The sequence below is a fragment of the Polyodon spathula genome, chromosome 10 (genome assembly GCF_017654505.1).
Source record: "Polyodon spathula isolate WHYD16114869_AA chromosome 10, ASM1765450v1, whole genome shotgun sequence".
NCBI lineage: Eukaryota > Metazoa > Chordata > Actinopteri > Acipenseriformes > Polyodontidae > Polyodon > Polyodon spathula.
This window is the reverse complement of record NC_054543.1, coordinates 14,570,955-14,591,292: the sequence shown is the minus strand read 5'-3', so window position 1 is coordinate 14,591,292 and position 20,338 is coordinate 14,570,955. Positions and strand designations below refer to the sequence as shown.

Sequence of the window (20,338 nt, the reverse complement as noted above, 5' to 3'; positions counted from 1 at the left end):
AACTCAAGATAAAACTATAATTACTAACAATAATACACTTTTTTTTTTATTTTATTAAAGCCAGCATAAAGTGATCCAAAGGGACTCTGTATAACTTTCAGCCGCTTTGCACTTTCTGACTCTCGTGTTTTCCGTTCTTTTTCCTTTTGCAAATAAGAAACGCAGAAACACAGAGCACTATCCAGGCATAATCTCCAGGTGCCTGCTTTACCTGTATATCAGAGTGGAAATCCACACAATCGAAAAAGCGAATGCGTACAGGTGGAAAATATTAGAGAATATGTAATACCATTCCGTAATTCAAGATCATTATTTTCTCAAATTTTCATTTTATGTGTGTATTTCTGAGTTGTTGTGCGTACCCCTATGACCCTTAGAAGTACCCCCAGGGGTACGTGTACCCCCGGTTGAAAACCCCTGGCCTAATAAATCTTTAAATATCTTTTTGTCTGTTTTCACTTTCACCTGTCTTTCAACTAATCTGTGGCAGCAACAGCAATTGCTAAGGCCATCTCTTCTGAGACCAGAGGTACAGAATTTTTACTTTTGCAAAACCGTATAGACATCTTTTACTTTAGTTTTTTTTTTCCTACTGTTTCTCTAAACAACAACCACAGGCCTTTGACTGATGACTTTCCGTTTGACAGGAACTCTCCATGGAATCTGGTATTGACCCCGGTCAGGAATACTATGGACAAGATTATTATAATTATGATCATGGGTAAGTTAGTACTCTTTGAAACTAGAGTCTCATTGCTGTGATTTTGATTTAGGAAGTGGCATTCAAATTATATTGTCATGTAATCTCACTCTAATTGATATCCATATTGAAAGGTTGGAATGTTGTAACGTCACATCTGCTAGAAGTTGCTTAAATTCCATAAGTATATAATGTTATACAGCCAGAGAAAGATTCTTTTTACATCACTTGACAATGTTTGACATACCATGTGTTAAAATTCCCTATATGGTCCACGATAAAAATGTAACATGGTCATGTATATATGAACAGCTAAGCACAGCTTTTAAGATTTACTTCCAGCACAAAGGAGAGATTGATAAGTTACAGCAATAAAGCTGGTAATTATCAGAACTGCCAGACACGGCCCTTATCAACAGCATTATAATCCCAGATAACATTGAAACCTTCATGCAGGTTTGCTTTCTCAGATATTGCTGAAATCTTGAAAAATGCAACATGATTACTAGTATTAGTACTGTTCATACCAGCACAAAACACTACGTATTCCTCTTATATGACAAAATAATTTGAGTTTTTTCCAGGATTGAATGTTGCACATTCATATTATTTAGCATTTAGGGTTATGTATTGTGATTATTTACTGTGTCCTGATAATTCAATATTCTAATCTTCAAAGAGATCCATTTAACTAAAAAACAAGGAAACGGTATGTAAAACTCATAATTATTTTTTATATTAGGATTTATTTTCGTAATGCTTTAATTGAGAACAAAGATGTAATAACATTTGGAAAATTGTGAATAACGTCATGCTGCTTCAATTTATGAACCAAAATAGCTTTCTTCATATGTTAATTACTTTTGCCCTTATTGTTGTAAATCCACTTGACATGGGCGTAGGCAGTCTTTATTATCAAGACGGTGGATGCTGATAAGCATTATTAATTAGAAAATGCTGAGTGGTCTTATTTTGTCTCTCGGTGTCCAGAGTGTATAAATTGGCAGCCTTAGAACCACCAGCTCAGATTGTAGTGCATAGTATGGTTATCCAGCATAATGAATTCCTCAGGAGGGATGATTGCCTTTAGAAGAATAAAAGGAGGATCATTTCTGACTGATTCACCACTGGCACAAGGGCTCCTATACCTATTAATGGCCAAAGTATCCAATTTAAGCTCAATAATACAGACACAAAAAGATTGCCTTAAGTGGACCTTTATGGTAAAGAACCTCCCATGTCCTCTCCACAAAAGCCTGTCTCTCTTCTGTTGCAGGTATGAATTGCCACAGTACGGAAGTCGCAGGAAGTTAATATCGCCAGCAGGAATGTATGACGAGTCTGGAGAGGTGATTATGGAGGATGATGGGAGCTACTACTATAGTCCACATGGGTCTACTGAGGGAGAGGTACCTGTGAAATATAAGCTTTTCATACTGAAATACAGACTGCTCATTCTGAACAAAACAGTAGTGCCCCTTTCAGGCTGTCAAAGACAGTTTTCTGTACGGGATGTGCATTGTAGCCTTGGTTTAGTACTTTGTATAAAAAGCCACTTTAAACCTAAAACATAGGAAAACATTTGTTCTGATTTAGTCAAGATGGGAGGGTGACAGGACTTGCCAATCACAGATTCAAGGTTAATTTTTAATTCTGTTCTTGAAAACTTTACAGAAGTTTGTTTATGAAAGATTTGATTCCCACTGCAATACATGCAATAAAGAGTAAGCAGCTTCAAATGTTACTATAATTGCTTTTTTTGTACAGAATATTTGGATGCATGCCGTTGGAAAGCAGTAGATTCAGTTCAGCATTTAGAAATAACTTGTCTCATTGAATTTGGAGCCTTATAAATTAACATTTTTTTTAACGCAGGTGCAATTGGACTTTTAACCTGATACATAGAAAGCAGGATTTTTTTTTTGTTGGTGCAATTGAGTCCCCCATGCAGTTTCACTTGAAAAATGCAATGTTACAATGAATAGCCTAGATATAAAAACCACTAGGAGCCAAAATAAAAATGGATGGTTAAAATATAATAATACAGTTCAAAAACTACATCCTCCATCTTGGCTGTAAGTCCAGAATAAGAGCCATTAGTATCATGAAAAAGTAAAAATGTAGATGGGACTTACGCATTGATGGAGATAAAGACAGACGGACAGCCATTCCATTTATCCCCAGATTCTGATATTCCTAATTATTTAATAATGCCATAACCGATACATCTCAATGGGATAAGCTCTTCTCTAGATTTATTTAAAATGATACATGTTGACATACATACAGCTCCTCAGTCCCTGTTGTTCTAGATGTTTAGTTTGTATTGACACCTGCATGCTTACAACTTAATGCTGGTAACAGTTTATTGTAATAATACCAGTTCTTGACATGTTGGCGTGCTGATTTATCTTGTTCTGGTATTTAAGTAAAATGAATGGAATCAAGTTACAAAAGTGTCAGCTCATTTAACTGCCTTCAGCCACACTGGGTGAGATTGTGTCCCCTATAAAAAAGGCTTTGTAAGTTGTGCTAAAACAGTTTAATGTTAAAAAGCAATTAATACTTAACTTGCTTATATAAATGGAATACCACAGCTGCTGGGATTGCAGTGTTAAATAATGAAATATGCTTCTCTTAACAACTTGAAAACAAATTCCTAATAACACTGATTCAGGTTCAGGAGATTTTGCATATAACTGTGTTAACCTTTATTCGTTTCATTATCACAGGGCCATGGGCCACCAAAGAGACCTCCAAAAGAGGGATTAGGGGATCAGGCAGTTATCTCAGAACCTGGAGAAGTACAGCCTGCAGATGGTAGTGGAGATAGAGGTGGACAGGCTGCAAAGAAGCTTAAATCAGTACTGAAAATCAGTAAATTAGCAGCAGGCAGTAAATTAGCAGCCGTTAGAGTAGCAGATCAACCTACTGATGCCACAACATCCCATTATTCTCCATGGAAGAAAGCTAAAATATTCCCAATGATACTTCAGAAAGTAAAAGGTGGAGGCAAGGATTATGCAAAACTTGTGTCTGCTCGCCGTGTGAATAGTCAAGACAGCATAGCAAGTGGATCATCTGGAAGCATGGTTATCAATGGCAGTTACTTTCAGAAATCAGCTGAAGATAAACCTTCGGCAAAATCAAGACTAAGTCAGGTGCTAAAACGAATCAGCATTTCCAAGAAATTGCAATTGCGGCGTAAATCTCAAGGCTCTGCTAGTAGAAGTTCTGTAGCCAGAAGTGAGACAGAAGAATCAGGATCTCAGACAGTTAGTGATTCTGAAAAAGACGAGCGAAAGTCAGGCATTTCCATCAGTGTCACAGCTGAAAGTGAACAGGAGGGCAGTGCTTCTGAGGCAGAAAGTGAAGAAAGTAAAAAGGAAGAGTCTGGGGATGAGTCATCAATCAAAAGTAGTGTGGCACCATCCCAGGTGGAAGATAAAGATTATCTTAAAGTTACACTGGACCAAGATGAAACTAATGAAAGTACTGTAGATTCTGATGAAGAACAGGAAGATCTAGAAGGTTCAGAGGATGAAAGCAAATCCAAGTCTGAGTCAGGTACTGGACAGGAAGGATCTGATGCAGAGGAGGATAGCGAGAAAGAGGATGAAGATGATGACGAAGGTGGCAAAAGTGAAGGATCCAGGGACACTGAAGAATCAGGATCCAGGATGTCTTCAGTGCACAGTACAGGGAGATCTTCCTACACGGGCACCAGCATGCGATCTTCAGAGCGATCCAGTGAAATTACTCAGGAAAGTGTTAGTGGTGCATCAGGAACTGAGATGAGTGGGGGTTCAGTACGTAGTAGGGTTAGCAGTAGTGCATCAGCATCAGCAGGAACAGATGTGAGTGGATCAGAAGCAAGTGAGTCAGAAGGAGGTAGGTCAACCAGTGGTAGCATGAGTAGTAGAGGGACTACAGATAGAAGCTCACAAAAAATCTATTCAGATAGTGAAGGTAGTTCTAGAACTTCAAGAACTGCAGCAAGCAGCTACCGGTCAAGAATGTCCATAATTACTGGAGGATCAGAAGATGTTATTGAAGAAGAAACTGAAGAAGAGGAATCGGCTTCAGAGGATGAGGAAGGAGATGATGATGACTCTGAAAGCAAACAGTCAACAGATGATATAAGTGAGGGAGCAATGTCAAGGAAATCCACCATCAGTCAGAGAACTACCTCCACTGAAAGAAGCAAAAGTATAAGCACATTTAGCCAAGTGACAGATAAAACAGGCACAGAGAGCAGTATGGTGCAGAGCACAGATGAGGATGGTGATCAATCAGGTGTTGTTCATAGTGATGAAGATGGAACTCCATCTCAAAAAACTACCAGAAGTAGTTACATTAGTGGGAGCAGGTCCAAAACCTCAAGAAACAGTTTTACATCTGATGTTAGCAGCAAAAGCAGTACAGGGAAATCATTAGTTAGTGCTACAGATTCCAATACAACAGAGTCAACACAGGACTCAGATTCCAAGAGTAACAAAAGTGCTGGAAGCAGTAAAAAGTCAGCCATTAAAATAGCTTCAGAATATAGTGAGCAGCAGTCTGAGAGCGGAACAACCAAGGACACAGAGGAGGATGAGGATGAAGTAGATTCAGAGACTGGTGGTGATTCCACGTCATTTTGACAAACTTGCAGGTGCTGTTGCGCAGAGTGTGTGCTTTTGGTTTCATACCTTAGTGGATTGTTTTTCTGGGTGTGGTTTGTGTTTACAATTCTATTCTTCTATTCCATTTTGGATGAGAACAACTGAGCTGTCTTGTCTATACTTATCTTTCTCTTCATTCTAGACATGTCACACATTATGCTGTCGCAAATTACAATCCATTAGGCCTGGTCTTGCAACATAATTTACTAGATAATTTAGTTTTTCTATGGTTTAGGTTCACAGCTTTCTTGGAGGATAATCTGTGAAGTAATCCATAGTTTGAAACCCAGTTGCTTCTGAGTGCACTCTGCCCTAATGCCTTTGCATGTGACTTTCATGATGATAATGCAACTTGGTTTTAACCAATGCATGAATTAAGCAATAGATCCATGATTCAAGGGCTTTACCGTCTGATAACTGGAGCTCTAGCCGATCTGGAATAGTCATATATCTCTATATTGCTATTTTAAAATATTTAAAATATTTCAATAACCTTTTCAATGTTTTGTAGTTTGCTTGTTTAGTTTTTTCTTTTAAAATCTAGACTTTCTAATTCAATGGTCCACTGTCAATTACCGTGAGGTAGTATCTGCTAATAGAGCCTTCTGATTGGATGTTGAAAGGTTTCTAAAGGTACATTATCATCTACCTGGGTGACAAACACATTGTTCTCACCATTCTCTAGTGAACATTCTAGAGGTGGCAGTACATTTTTTTACCATGGGTTAAAATAAAGAACTTTTTTATCTTAAACTTTCTTCTTTATTTATGTCTACAGTGGGGCAAAAAGAAAAGGATCAAGCTAATTGTCGACCGGGAATATGAAACCAGCTCAACTGGCGAGGACAGTGCACCTGAATCACAGAGAAACCGCCTGTCCAATATTAATAGTCATAGCAACATTAATGGAAATATATATCTTGCTCAGAACGGGTCAATCATTAGGACAAGACGAGCTGGCCATTCAAACAACTTAAAAGTAAACTCTCCTGCAAGGTTAGGAAAGCAGTTTAAGAAACTTGACAAACTTGCAGTGACTCATGAAGAAAAAGTTCCACTCAACAGTCCATTGCCAATGGGCATTTCCTCAAGTGCTGATGACAATCTAAATACTAGACCGTCTAGTGGTTCATTAGCGTTAAGCACCACAGGACCAGGCAGCATCACATCAAAATTGAATATAGCTAAAGCAAGAAATGACAACAGAGTAAGGAGCACTGATGAACAGGAGTCAACGGTTGACAATGAGGATGTCAAAGAGCCTTTGGAATCACACAGTGATCAGACTCAGTCTGATGAAGAAGAACTCTGGATGGGGCCATGGAATAATCTCCACATACCAATGACAAAACTGTGATTTTGTATTATCTTTTTTTCCTTTGTAAGAAAAATGTTTTTATTGTCTTTATCCAAAAGTAAGAAATGTGTACTCTGCACATATGTTCTATTATGATTCACTGTATAATAACAACAATGGAACTGTACTTACATGTATACCTTGATATTGATTCCTACAGTTACTGTTATAGTAATATTGTAGAACAGAAGATAACTGACTCATTGTTTTGTCAGTGGTTAATGACATAATGACATATGTTGTACAAGTTACTTCTACTACCCATAAGTTATTATAGAATTTGAAAAGCAGCTTTTATATATATATATATATATATATATATATATATATATATATATATATATATATATATATATATATATATATATATATATATACAAAAAATGTGTCTAGATTATAAAAACTTTTGTTTGTTTGTTTGTTCACATTAATTACCAAACAGAGTTTAACATTACATTACAAATATAATCAAAGCAAATCAGCATTTTTATATTTTTGTTTGAACGTGTGTTTGTCTTTGTTTTTGTTTGGTTTTTTGCTAATCTGAAAAGTATATTACCCAAGTCTTACAGATGCTAATAAATTCTTTTTTCACAAGTATTTTAGTAATTTAAAATAAAAGTGTTCAAAATATTGTATGACTCATACTGTATATGCTTATCAACATTTCTTGTCAGCTCATATTTGAATTCCTGGAAAATGTAAATGAGTCTCACTCTCTAGCATGTAATTGTTAAAGCGAAAGATGAGGCATTGTTACTACACCACCATATATGTAATGTCTGTGTTACTACAGTGTAATTACTATGTCATTTGTTTAAAGTATGTCAGTAGCATACATCCTCCTCTGTGGCTGTAAATAGGTAATTTGAGCTATGAGTAAAATTAAGTAAATCCCCATGACCTACACCACTGGAGACAGACAGGTGCTTCTGTATAACCCCATATTCTGAACGATCTCAGTAACTATAAGTGGCTTTATGGATCTACCGGTATGTTAAATTATTAATTATAATATTGAGTTATTTGTTCAACAGAATAAAAAAAATATTTAGCTGGTGTGCCTGGAAAACATTTACAGACAGGTAAACAAATAAATGCAACAGGGTTGGAGCATTTGTTATCTGTTTTATCTCAATCACACATGATTACTAAATAACAGACTCACAATAGAATTAACTGTTACTTGTAATCACATTCTAACATATTAAAATACCAGTGGAACCGGGCTACTGCTGTATTTATAATAAATGCAATTTTATGTGAAATATTTTTCATTATCTCAATGCTTCTAAAAACAAAAAAACAAAAAAGTCTGCCTAAATGTGATTTCAGCAGCAAAATTAGTCTTCCTGTGAGTTCAGTGGTTATTAAAGTAGAATCTATATCTGGATTAATGACTTGTCAGCCACTAGTCAAATAAAGTTGAGTGAGAACCTATTTTTTCTTCACAATTGATGTAACTTAGGGGGATTGATTTGGTCTAGAATGGTTGGAGTCTCCCGTCTAAGTTCAGCTTTGAAGAAACATCCTGTCCTCTTTTCAACAAAATTAATGATTCAAGAAAAAATTCAGTCAAGAGGTCATTTCTCAATTAAAGCAATTTGGTAAGCATCTGATTAAGGCTTGTTAGCAGTGATTGAGGTACAACATACAGAACACAGCTACTTAAATGCATGTGGTAGCACAGCATGATCATGACTGTGCCTGCTGTGCCTTCCACTGAAGTCAATGAAGAAGATACCACACCTGTGTTCTGACTTCTAATCTAGCAAATCTACTGTAGTTAAAATGCTGAAACTGGATAGGTGCTTTCTATTGAGGTAAGTTAAATATTTGCTTGTATACATTAAACACATATGTAGACCTAACCATTTAGATTTTTTGATTTTCTGTGGCAAAAGGGCTGCCTTTGTCATTGTGTTATTAAATGACATGCAACATTAACACAATGTAACTTACTGTCATACACTTGTAGACATGTATCTTTAAATTAAACCTGTACTTGTTACAGTAGAAAAAAAGGTGTCTCCTTTTGCAGCTGAAACGTCCAAGTTTCATGAAAAGGCATCAGAAAAAAAAAAACAGACAGATGTTTTGCAGTTAGGGGCATCCATTAGTGAACAAGTGCATGAACATCACATTATTCAGTGCAACTGTCTTCTCAGAATCCTGTGATAACTTCATCTTCATATTGTGGTACTGCTGCTTTGATCACCTTAACTTGAAAAAAAAGACCCTCCATGCATAAGGTGTCAGCCTACATATCAATTTACCCTAAGTTATGTATGTAACCTCTTATGCTTGTTTTTGTTAGACTTTGAGGAATACTTTTTAACAGTGAATTCTTTTAACTGTTTATGCCAAGATATGAGTTCTTAATAATGTATCAATGTTTCTGTAATTGGTAATATAAAAATAACCACTAGGGGTGCAACAGAGTTGTGCACAGATGTGTATGGGTGACAGAAAAAGTAACAAATAACATATTTTTTTCCATAATTCACTCCTATGGTATTTATATCATTACAACAAATCTGGCTACTTTATTGTATCCAAAGGAATGTTATACTTTATAAGTTTTAATGCAGGCTCCTGCTGCAGAATTGCATTGATTTATAGCAGCTACCTAAACAACTGATTCCTTTCAAACTGGAAAATCCCACACATCAATGGTATGCTGGATGCAGTGTCAGCTCTCACCATGCATTATATACTGCATTAAATGTAATATTTGAAATGACAATGTGAATATATTTTATGAATTACACTATATATATATATATATATACACACACACACACACACACACACATATATATATATATATATATATATATATATATATATATATATATATATATATATATATATATATATATATATATATATATAACACAAAATGGTGATTTAAATGGTGATTTATCCCCAGTGCTGACCTAAAATACTGTAGGCTACACATAATAAATTGAGCAGTTTTTGAGACCGTACAAATACCCAAGTATCCTAAATGGGACATCACTTTCTAGTTGCATTGATTTATTATAGCTCTAAATGGTTACCAGAGGGGGTAAAGGCAGCAATTGAGTCTGCTGCTCAGAAAAGCAGCCTAATCTATGGTACAATGTATGACAAACACTAAGGAATTATATTTTATTGACAAACTTTATGGCTAATGCCTTCATTTAGCTTAAGCTTGCTTTAAATTGTTAACGCCATGCCCTGGGATGCACAGTCTTGGAACAGTGCTACAGAAGTTGTTTAACGAAAGAGCTTGATGTGGTGGGTTCCTCAGGCACAGTTACATATTCGCCCAAAGGGACATTGATTTCCCTAAAGTATAGTGCATTGATGAGATATGTAATCCAGTGTCCTTAGGATTCAACAGGATAGCCCATATACAAGTTTACTATTGTATTTTTGCAGTTTTATCATGCTTTTACCATACTGTAGTTTATCCTGGTTTCCCACATTTATCAATATTCTGTACCATACCTTGCTATTATTTACAGTGCTTGCCTGTGCTTTACTATGCTTCCACTATGCTTTATTACACTTTGCTATGCTTTTCCTATGGGAAACTGTTCTAAGGGATCATACAGAAATGAAGCTTGAATTATTCAGGACTCCTGTCTTGTACATGTTTATGACAGCTATCCCAACTTCTGGGATTTGTAAGTACTTTCAACTCAAAGCCACCCAAGGAGAGTTGGCCAAGAATTTGTGAAGGAAAGGGACCATATCACGTGTTTAATTGACTAATTGCACTGTGTGATATTAGTCAACGGACCCTTTTGGTGGTCTAGTTTGTTTACATTCCGCTGGTACTTTTAGTTTTATAGAAAAACACTGCCACGTTTAAAATCCACTTGTATTCAAATATCAATATTTTGACCAGATACTTCATTACATAGTTCAGTTTTAGTTGTCCCAAACATAATGCAGTGTTATCAAATATAATAAGATGATGAAGATGATGGGTCATTTTTATTTAAATCAATGCAAAATGTTGCTGGGTTAATTCTGATTGAGAAGATATTATGTTTTGTCCTAATTTTTATAATGAAATGTGTGTAGCATCGTCTATTTGTAAACATGTATAATGCAATCATAACCAATAAACAAACTCCAACAAAAAAAATCTAAATTATGTACAGCCAGCTTAATAAAAGTAGGAGTAATAAAATATTTGAAGCAACAAAACGACATCCTTGATCCATTGAGAAGAGAGCTCTTAATGACATCAATTAATTGTCTGCACTTCACTTGTGTGTGTGTGTTTGTTGAAGACTCGGTTTCTTTTTCAATCTTGTTTTATCATGAATGTATCTTCTGAATGTATTAGTGAATGGCTGCCGAATTGCATTGAGGTCACATTGGTGAGTTATACTGTGATGTGTATGTGTAAAATGTGTATTTTTATTGAGACTTAAAGAAACGTGATTTGCATAGTTTTTGTCCTGTATGTATGACTGCATCACAGCTACACCTGTTCCCCTTACCAACCACTTTGCCACAATGACTTAAAACCTTTTTATTTACAAGTGGTAAGCTTTGTTTTATTTTTAAAATGTATTTACCTTATGTCGTGTTCCATAGTTGGTGCTACAGAGTGCAACTGCTTGCCTGCTTTTTAGTATATAAGCATCTCACTTGCTGAATGATTATGGTGCAGATGTTTGATGATTTGTCTCCACAGAAGGACTGACATATTTATTATTTTTAAAATAATCACTTTCTATTTACTTTGCTTGTTAAAACATAAACATTAGTGTTGGTTGGACTTGGCATGGACCTATGCTGTATTATTTAGTGTACTTCGTGTTTTGTTTGTTGCGACTGTGGTCATAACTTAAGTATTTATTTATTTATTTTTATGTATGTTTACAATAGAATGTGCAATGGTATAAAGTAGCCTTTCCTGTTTATGCATTTTCTCTTTTAGTAGTTGGTTTGAAAATTGCATTTCTCTGAATGTGTATCATTCATTAAGACCTCAATGCACTGTGCAATGCATAGTTCTGCAGCCACAACATACTGTCACTGCCAAATAGTATCACCATTGAAAAAGTTAGGTTACTACGATAACCCTGGTTCCCTGAGAGAGAAAACAACCAACAAAACATTACTTATGGGATGTGCCTGCCTATTGGTAGGTATTTACTGAGCTCTTTATATCAGAGCTACTAATAGGCCCTTCCAGTGGTGACATCTTCGGTCTTGCCTACCGAGGGGTTAAAACCATCATCCCACGGAAGAAATTTCTCTTTTTGCGTAGAACCCAATAGGGTTACAGATGCAACCTCGCTGGTTGGTGGTTGTCTTTCAGGGAGCCAGGGTTACGGTAAGTAACCTAGCGTTCCTTTTCAATTCGAAGACAACCACCAAAACAGTCGTCGTTAGGGAGAAGAAACAGCAGCATATGAGGGACGATTCCGAACCACATAACTCAAAGTTAGTGGTGCAAGTGTGCAACCCTAAGGACCCTCATGCCTAATGAAGGCAAGGAAGGATCTATCACGTTAAGGCAAACAGAACCTGGAGAAAGTATGCAGGGTAGCCCAGCCATCCGCATTACAAGTATCGGACAGCGAGGCCCTTCTGAAGAGGGCCCAAGATGTAGCCAACCCTCTCATAGAATGCGCGGCTATCCTCCCAGGTGGGGGCAACAGTCGCTGCTTCAAGATCGGCTGTTGTAAGGTCCATAGCCCATTACAGACAAAGAGCTGGTCAGAATGATGCAGGGCTCTTGTCCTATCCACGTAGCACCTCAGCGCCCACACCAGGCAGAGGAAGTTCAATCCTATCCTCCGAAGAAAATGGAGGTGGATGGAAAGACTCCAGTTCCACAGACTGGTTCATGTGGAAGGCTGTGATCACCTTAGGGAGGAAAGCAGGGTTTGTACACAGTGACACCCTGCTGCCATCATCCCATATACACATACAGGAGCTGTGCACCGACAGCGTCTGTAGCTCACAGACTCGCTTAGTGGAGGTGGTAGCCAAGAGGAAGACTGTCTTCATAGACAGATACTTCGACTCCATGGAGTGTATGGGCTCAAACTGGGCCTGCAGGAGAGCCTACAGCACAATATCAAGACTCTATTGGGGGAGAACGGTCCTCTTTGGAGGACGTAATCGCCAACCACCCTTGAAAAAACTGTCAAAAAATGCGCACCCAGAGATACCGAGTCTACAATGGCAGGGCACACAGAAATAGCTGCTAAATACACCTTCAATGTAAAAGGTGACCTACCAGCATCAAGCATTTCTTACAGGAACTGTAAGATAACTGGCATAGGGCAAGAGACGGGGTCATAACCCTTAGTCAGACACCAGTTCTGAAAATATCTCCACTTGTAGGCATATACGACCTAGTGGAGCCTACCTAGTGTTCTGCAATACACCCACGACCGTGTCAGATAGCCCTAGGGCTTACCAACAGTCCCGTTCAGGGGCCAGACCGTTAATTGGAACCTGCCCGGTTCCGGATGCCAGAGAATGCCTCTTGTCTGACTGAGGAGATCCAGGCGAAGCAAGATCTCCCGGGGCTGGCCTTGTAAGAGCTGGCACAGGGTCGAGAACCAGATTCTCCTAGGCCATCTGGGGGCCACTCGAAGAACTGTCACCTTCTCTTACCGGATGTTTTCAGTGGCATGCATAAAGGAGCGTTCTGGGCCACTCGTGGGCTAGGGTGTCGATGCCAAGTGGACCGCCTAAGCGGTGGAGGGAGTACCACAGGGGGCAATGTGTCGTCTCTGCCGAATCGAAAGATCGACCTGCGCCTTCCCGAATCGTTCCCAAATGCCCTCCACTACCTGAGGGTGGAGCCAGTACTCTGATGGATGCACACCCTCCCTCGAAAGGAGGTTCGCTGCCCAGTTCACCACTCCAGGAAGATGCTGGACGGCAATGTGATGCAACCCAGGGGGCCGTAGGCCAATCCTGGTGGTTGATATATGCCACCACTGCTGTGTTGTCCATGCGGACCAACACATGTGTTCCTTGCAGCACTGGGAGGAAATGCTGGAGGGTACAGACCACAACTCCAGCATGTTTATATGCAGGGACGTCCAATGGCTCGTCCAGGTGCCGCGGAATCCTCTACTTTCCCAGACCGCCCCCCAAGCCAATTTGGAAGCTTTCGACATCACCAATTGATGGTTCAACACTACTCCCATCTGCACAACTTCGCGCAAGTGAGAGGTCGCCCTCCACCAGCGCAGGGCTGCCGTGCATGAGTGAGACACTGTCAGCCAAATATGTCTGTCGCTCTTCACAATGAGCCACGCTTGCAGTGGGCGCATGCAAAGTAAACCCTGCTCGGTGGATGATACAGCTGCGACCATCAGACCCAATAGTTTTTGGCACAACACCAAGGTAACCTCGGATCCCTGTCAAAACAGGGAGAGGCAACCTCGAATAGCTGCTATTCTGTCGTCCGACAGGTATGCATGCATCATACTGGAGTCCAGCAGGAGCCCTAAGTATGTCTTGCACTGTACCAGTACAAGCTGACTCTTTGCATCATTGATGGTGAGACCCAGCCTCACCAGATGCTTTGTCACAATCGGCGTATGGGCCACTGCTCCCTCTCGCGACTGGGAACAAAGCAATCAGTCGTCGAGATAGCTCATTACTCTTATCCCCTGCAACTGCAAGGGGGCAAGGATAGCGTCGACGCACTTTGAAAACATATGAGGATCAAATGAGAGGCCAAACGGCAGCACGCAAAACTTGTAAAAGTTTCCCTGAAAGGTGAAGCGGAGGTATTTCCTGTGCTCTGGACGAATGGGAATGTGAAAGTACGCGTCCTGTAAGTCCACGGTGGTAAACCAGTCACCCGGCCGGACGGAGTGGAGAATGTGATGGTGAGTCAGCATTTAGAACCTCCTCTCCTTCAAAAACTCCTTCACTGAGGAGTCTTAGGTCTAGGATGGGGTGAAAGCCGACATCCTTCTTGGGCTTCCCTTAGTATGTCGTCCATATAGGCAGTCTTCAGGTGTGTCTCCGTAACCGTTCACTGTGGGTTCGGGCACACAGGGTCTTTAGGTAACACCCCCCCCCCACACGGGTGGAGTCTTGACCAAGGCCACAATGGTGGAATCATCTGAGGAAAAACCTGCCAGGTCCAGCTTCTCTGCGCCTTCCAAAGAAGCAAGCTGTGAGGCTTACTTCAGCACTCTTGGCTCTGAAGCTGGACGATCCCAAGAGGAGTGCACCTCCTCCATGAAATCAGGGAAAGCTGGGAAGGGCTGCGTCCAGAACATGGACCGGTGTAGCCCGGCTGCTGTCATCCAGGGGACCTGCAAAAAGGTTGCAGCGCCTCCCATCAATGCAGATGTAGAGCTTGAGAGTGGGAGCACACTAGCTTCCAAGGCCACCTCGGAACTAGGCTGTGCCTCAGCAGAGAGCTCAGGCTCCCCTCCTTCCTCCATCTCAGTTGGGAAGGAGCTCTCACCCCAGGAGGCTGCTGTCCATAGCACATCCTCCTCTGCCATCTGGGATGATGCTTCCTGTTCATCCTGTTCTCCCCTGGGGGATGGAGGATACAATACTGTAGGTGGTGGAGGAGCTTGGGCTGCGACCGAAGCCGGAGGTGCCGGCTGCCTGTCATCAAGTGCACCGAGCACCCTGCGCACCAGGCACTAGCACAACACAAGTTGTGCTATTGGGTCAACAGACAGATGGACATGTAACAACAACAAAACAAATACTTTTTTATTTCGTCCAACTGCACACACGGCTTAGCCCCAGTGGAGGGATTGCGTTCTTCCCAAGATTGTAGGCTAGAAAAGACAACAAATGCACTGCCAGTCACTTACATATGACAGAGAGTAAAAAAGACAATGCAAGCTGCTGAAGAAAGGAGAAAAGCATAAGGAGGCTTCCGTTTGGAGTTGCTGATTCGACGAAAGCAGCAAGCCAGCTTTCAGCACGAATGCAGGGAAACTGCATCTGACTCATAAAAGCTATTTTTCAAAACACATTCAGTTCAACACAGACGTCTTACCTTACCATCTTGAGAGGCAAAAAGAGAAATGGCGGGACCGAGGATGTCACAACAGGAAGGGCCTATCAGCAGCTCTGATAGAAAGAGCTCAGTAAATACCTACCAGTAGGCAGGCATATCCCATAAGTAATGTTTTGGTGGTCGTCTTGGAATTGAAGGGGAACTTAAATGTAGAAAGTACGCTAAAGAAGTAAATACACTAATTAGCAGTACAATGTTCTTTGATAGCCGAAAACACAAGGTGAAACACAATTAAAATCAAATAAATATGATGGTGTGACAGGGTTGGCTGAGTGGTGACATCAGGCCAGAATGCAGGAAGAAAACAAACAAGTAAGTACTGCAGGTGCAAAGACGTTTGCACCGTTTTATTTTGAAACAAAAGATAAATAATATATTTAAACTAAAAAACAGTGCTCACAGGCAAAATAAAACAAATCACGAACACAAAATAATCCCACTCAAACAAATACAGTGCTGGAGCTTCCAGCACTCATAGCAGTTGTTTTAATTTTATTTTATTTTTTTCTTGCTCCTCCAAACACCCACAAAGAGCAGGGAGAATTGTAGGCTTTTATATTAGAAACTGAGGGATTAACTATCTATCAATTATCTGATAATCCCTCGGCCACATTCTGCACAGGTTTTCTAATTACTACTGGCAGAGGACGAGCTGCCAACCTCACCTCTGCTGGGACACATTTAACAATAACAAAACAAAAACACACGGCCATGCCGTCATATATAAAAATCATAGCAATAATAATAAATAATAATAATAATAATAATACAACACAAGTACAAAATAATAAACTGCAGAGGGGGAGGGGGTGCCCCATTCTAAATAAACAAATACATTTATGGCAGGGCTTTACCCTGCCCCCTTTTCATGTGAAGGGCTCCTTGGTTATACAATCTATTGCACATTGTTACTTTAGTCGTAATCTTCAATGAGACACAATTGTGCTGGCGACACTATTTGGCAGGGAGACGGTATTTCACACTAATAGTGCCAAATACTGCCAGGTGACACGATTTGGCATAACTCAGCTAGTCTTTTGTAAATGCACTTAATATCACACAACAGCTTCATGTTTGTTTTTGCTTTGGAAATATGGAAAGGTTGAAATGCTTCCAGAAGGAAGGATGAGACTAAGGGAACTTTCATATATCTCTCTGGTAAGAATCTAACATGGGTTGGATACTCAGACACAAGATTTGAGATTTTAAAAAAAATGAATTGAATGTGCATAACTGCCACCATAAATATATTTTCTGGGATAGGGGAATAATAATAATAATAATAATAATAATAATAATAATAATAATAATAATAATAATATAATGCAATTTGTTTTTAATTTTCAGTAAGCTACTGGAACTTCACTTGAGTTTAAAAACAAAGCACAATAACACAAAGCAAATTAAATGTCTACTTGCAGAAGTGGTTTTTATTTTAGCCAAAGAGGTGTTCATGTGTGGCAGTAATGCACTAGGAAAAGTCACAAAGCAGTGATGTTGGCTACCCAGCAACAAAACTCCTATGTTGGGAATGGATTATTTTAATGTAACGGGTTTGTGCATTTGAGAAAGAAGAGGAAGACTCATGAAATTAATTGGAGACTGAAGTTGATGAGAAGCAATTACCCTCTGCTGTATGAATTAAAATGGTGTGGTGCTTTTTATATGAAAAATGCTAAAAAGAAGGTTGCGTAGAGGATTTATACTGGACCCTGACGTCCCCGATAAAATGAGGGAGTGGTTGTATAGTATTTGTTAGCCTATTTCTTTTTCAATAGGTCTATCGCTATATCGTGGCCCTCAGTATATAGCAGATTTATATTGGACCTTGACACCCGCAATATATCGAGTGGGTAATATATATATATATATATATATATATATATATATATATATATATATATATATATATATAGTGGCAGAGTAGAGGGAGGAGAGAGAGGGAAAATCTAGTCCGAGAGGTGTAGTACAGGATGTATAGTTCTTTTGATACTGTCTGACCTCCAAAGTATGCAATAATAAGACCCCCTTCTCCTCTGCAGTATGTTCTAGAATGTTATAAAATGTGTCAATTTGTCTGTGCTCTGGGTGGCTGATTTGGAAGGGTTGGCTTGAGGTAAGGTTGCTGTTGGTTTAGTATCTGGGACCCCAGAGCTATAAAGAGCTGTACTAATGAGCTGCCTAGCAACTGTATGCTTAGACCATGTAATAAGAGCTTTGCTCATGTTCTTGTGCTTGTATTATTCTGGCTTCTTCAATAAAACTCTAGTTGGTGTTCAGCACTTGCCGCTGCCACCAACCTGCTGCAATATCTTGTGTGTTTCATTATTAGTTCCTTAAAGAGGTGGCAGTACTTAATATAGAAAACAAAATATTTTGTAAAAAAAAAAAAAGTCAACTTAGCAATCTCTTTCACATAGTTTAACATACAGTATTGTAACTATGAACTGCATTAAAATATAGACCTGTATTGATGATTGCAATGGTGTTCTTGTGTACAGAATTACCAGGTACTAGTTTCAATTTTAACAGCCACTATCAAATGGAACAGCTGTTGAAATCCCTTTAAAAAAATACACTGCAATAGCAGAATGCACCAAGAAAATCAATGGATGATAAGAGTGTATCTCTAACCCATAATGGATGGCTAAAACAAATTCAATTTCTGGGTAAAGACAGAGAAACACAATCTTGCAATTTACACATTTTCACCAGTACCCTTTCATTGTATTGCTGCCTTGTATTTGACAACCAGTTATCCATTATTTTGTTATTCACACCATTGTACATTTGTTCAAGAAACATGAACAGCACTTGGGCCAATTTTTTTTTTTTTCTGATATAAATATTTATTTAAATGTTATGAAGATTTAGTGACTGCTCCCTTTTAGCATGTTCTTGTAGATGTATTAATAATACACAATTCTACCATATTTTGTTAAAATGTTTTGTGTACTGTGGTAATGCTTAGAAGCAACCATAACGCAAATGTTACGTCTGTTTATTTTTTAAGCATTCCACTGTGGGTATTGCTTAAGAAAAAGTAACACTTTTGTGTAAGTAAAATACAAAGCTTCAACCACAGTATCAGAGGTACATACCTCAGACATTATTTGTGTCAATGACTTCATTGTTGCATGTTTATGTAAAACCTTCCTGCAAATGTATTGATGACCATGACGTTGATCTAATATGGCTGCCATGCTGGTCATATTTTTAAGTTTTTTGGGTATAGACACAGTAAACCTTGAGTTTTTGTTTTTGTTTTAATATGATAACGATCCTTTTTTACATATTCTTCATATTTATTAAACATTTCGTCGGATACAGTGTACCATTCCTTTGACATTTTCCCTCAGGGATGCTTTAATTTTATGTGCAAAACTGTAAAGTGATCTGTAAGTTTTGTGGTATGTTAAATTGGCTTTACATGAGTGAGAATAAAGTCTAAAAAGTAAAAAGAACATCGCTTATAAAAATGGGCAAGTGAAACTATTGTTATGTTAACAAAGGAGAATTATATGTATTTTTAACATTAGTTATTACGCTTCCACAAAAGTCCACAAAAAACAAAGTAGCAAAGAAAACACCAGAAAAATACCTCTTGCATATTTATCACATTATGAGACACTGCTAATGCAAAAATGAAAGCCCCCACAGGACCTACCCTGATAAAAAAAAAAAATTTAAAAGCAAAATGAGGAGTAAAGCTGACCGGTTGGTCTAAGTTTTGCGAGGGGGTGGGGGAGGGTTCTCCAGAGTAGAAACAAGCTGCTGACTGAATGGAAAATCAAGTGTGTATGTTTTTAAAATAAAAAGGGTAAGAAATGGTCACCAAACCATGACACTGAAACACAGTTTTGGGTGTATGAAGTATCTGTGGGGTTGTGACAGACTTCAGCTGGACCACTTCGTCCACATCTGGGCATAAGCATTCCACATTTACGAACAAGTGAAAGAACTCTTTCATAAAGACAATGCATATGTGACAGTTCATTCTTCCACCTGGAGTGGTCATCCCAGAGTTAAAGTGAAGATTTGAAATGCTCAGTAGAAAGCACGTTCGATTATGAGAACATAATGTTGTCAAGCAAACATAAATATGGTAATAAATGTAATTATAAATGTCACCTTGCTTCTGAGTTTTGGGTACAGTAAGCAGATTTGGCCAGCAGATGGTGTAGATTGCACTGTTTCTTTGAAATGTCAAAACAATTCTGAGTGTGCTTGAAATGAGAGGGTCCACTGCTGAAGGAGCTTTTCTGCATTATTTAAAATGAGCTGTGTGTAGAATTCTTGGAAGATGCAGCTGATGCAAATTCTAATAAAAATTGATAGAATTCATATTTCAGAGCTGGATTTTTTGATTGTTTATTTCTGATTTGTGTGAGCATTCTTAAGAGATTGGTGAAGCTTTGTAGTTGAGGGGATTTTAAATAAAAACATATCTGTATATGTTTTTGAAGATGAAATGTTCAGAGAATCCCAAGTTCAAATTAAAGATTTAAACATAAGAAAATGAATGTTAAGGTCAGCTATACTGAATTATATAAGATGTTTTGCACCAGAATATTTTCTGATGT

The 20,338-nt window shown here is 38.7% G+C and overlaps 1 protein-coding gene across 6 annotated transcripts in view; it reads left to right on the top strand.

Moving 5' to 3' along the window:
- Window positions 1–7,007, top strand: part of LOC121322044 (protocadherin-15-like) — a 334,822-nt gene extending 327,815 nt beyond the window's left edge. For 4 of the 6 annotated variants that reach the window (XM_041261501.1, XM_041261503.1, XM_041261500.1 and 1 more), the window contains 5 exons: window positions 491–529; window positions 648–721; window positions 1,977–2,109; window positions 3,433–5,354; window positions 6,143–6,228. In XM_041261501.1, coding sequence (XP_041117435.1) covers window positions 491–529; window positions 648–721; window positions 1,977–2,109; window positions 3,433–5,343 — 2,157 coding nt within the window. In that variant the 3' untranslated portion in view covers window positions 5,344–5,354; window positions 6,143–6,228. Of the gene's footprint in view, window positions 1–490; window positions 530–647; window positions 722–1,976; window positions 2,110–3,432; window positions 5,355–6,142 lie in introns of all 6 variants that reach the window. The other 2 variants (XM_041261506.1, XM_041261505.1) reach the window with 2 other exon arrangements.
- The last annotated feature ends 13,331 nt before the right edge of the window (window positions 7,008–20,338 follow it).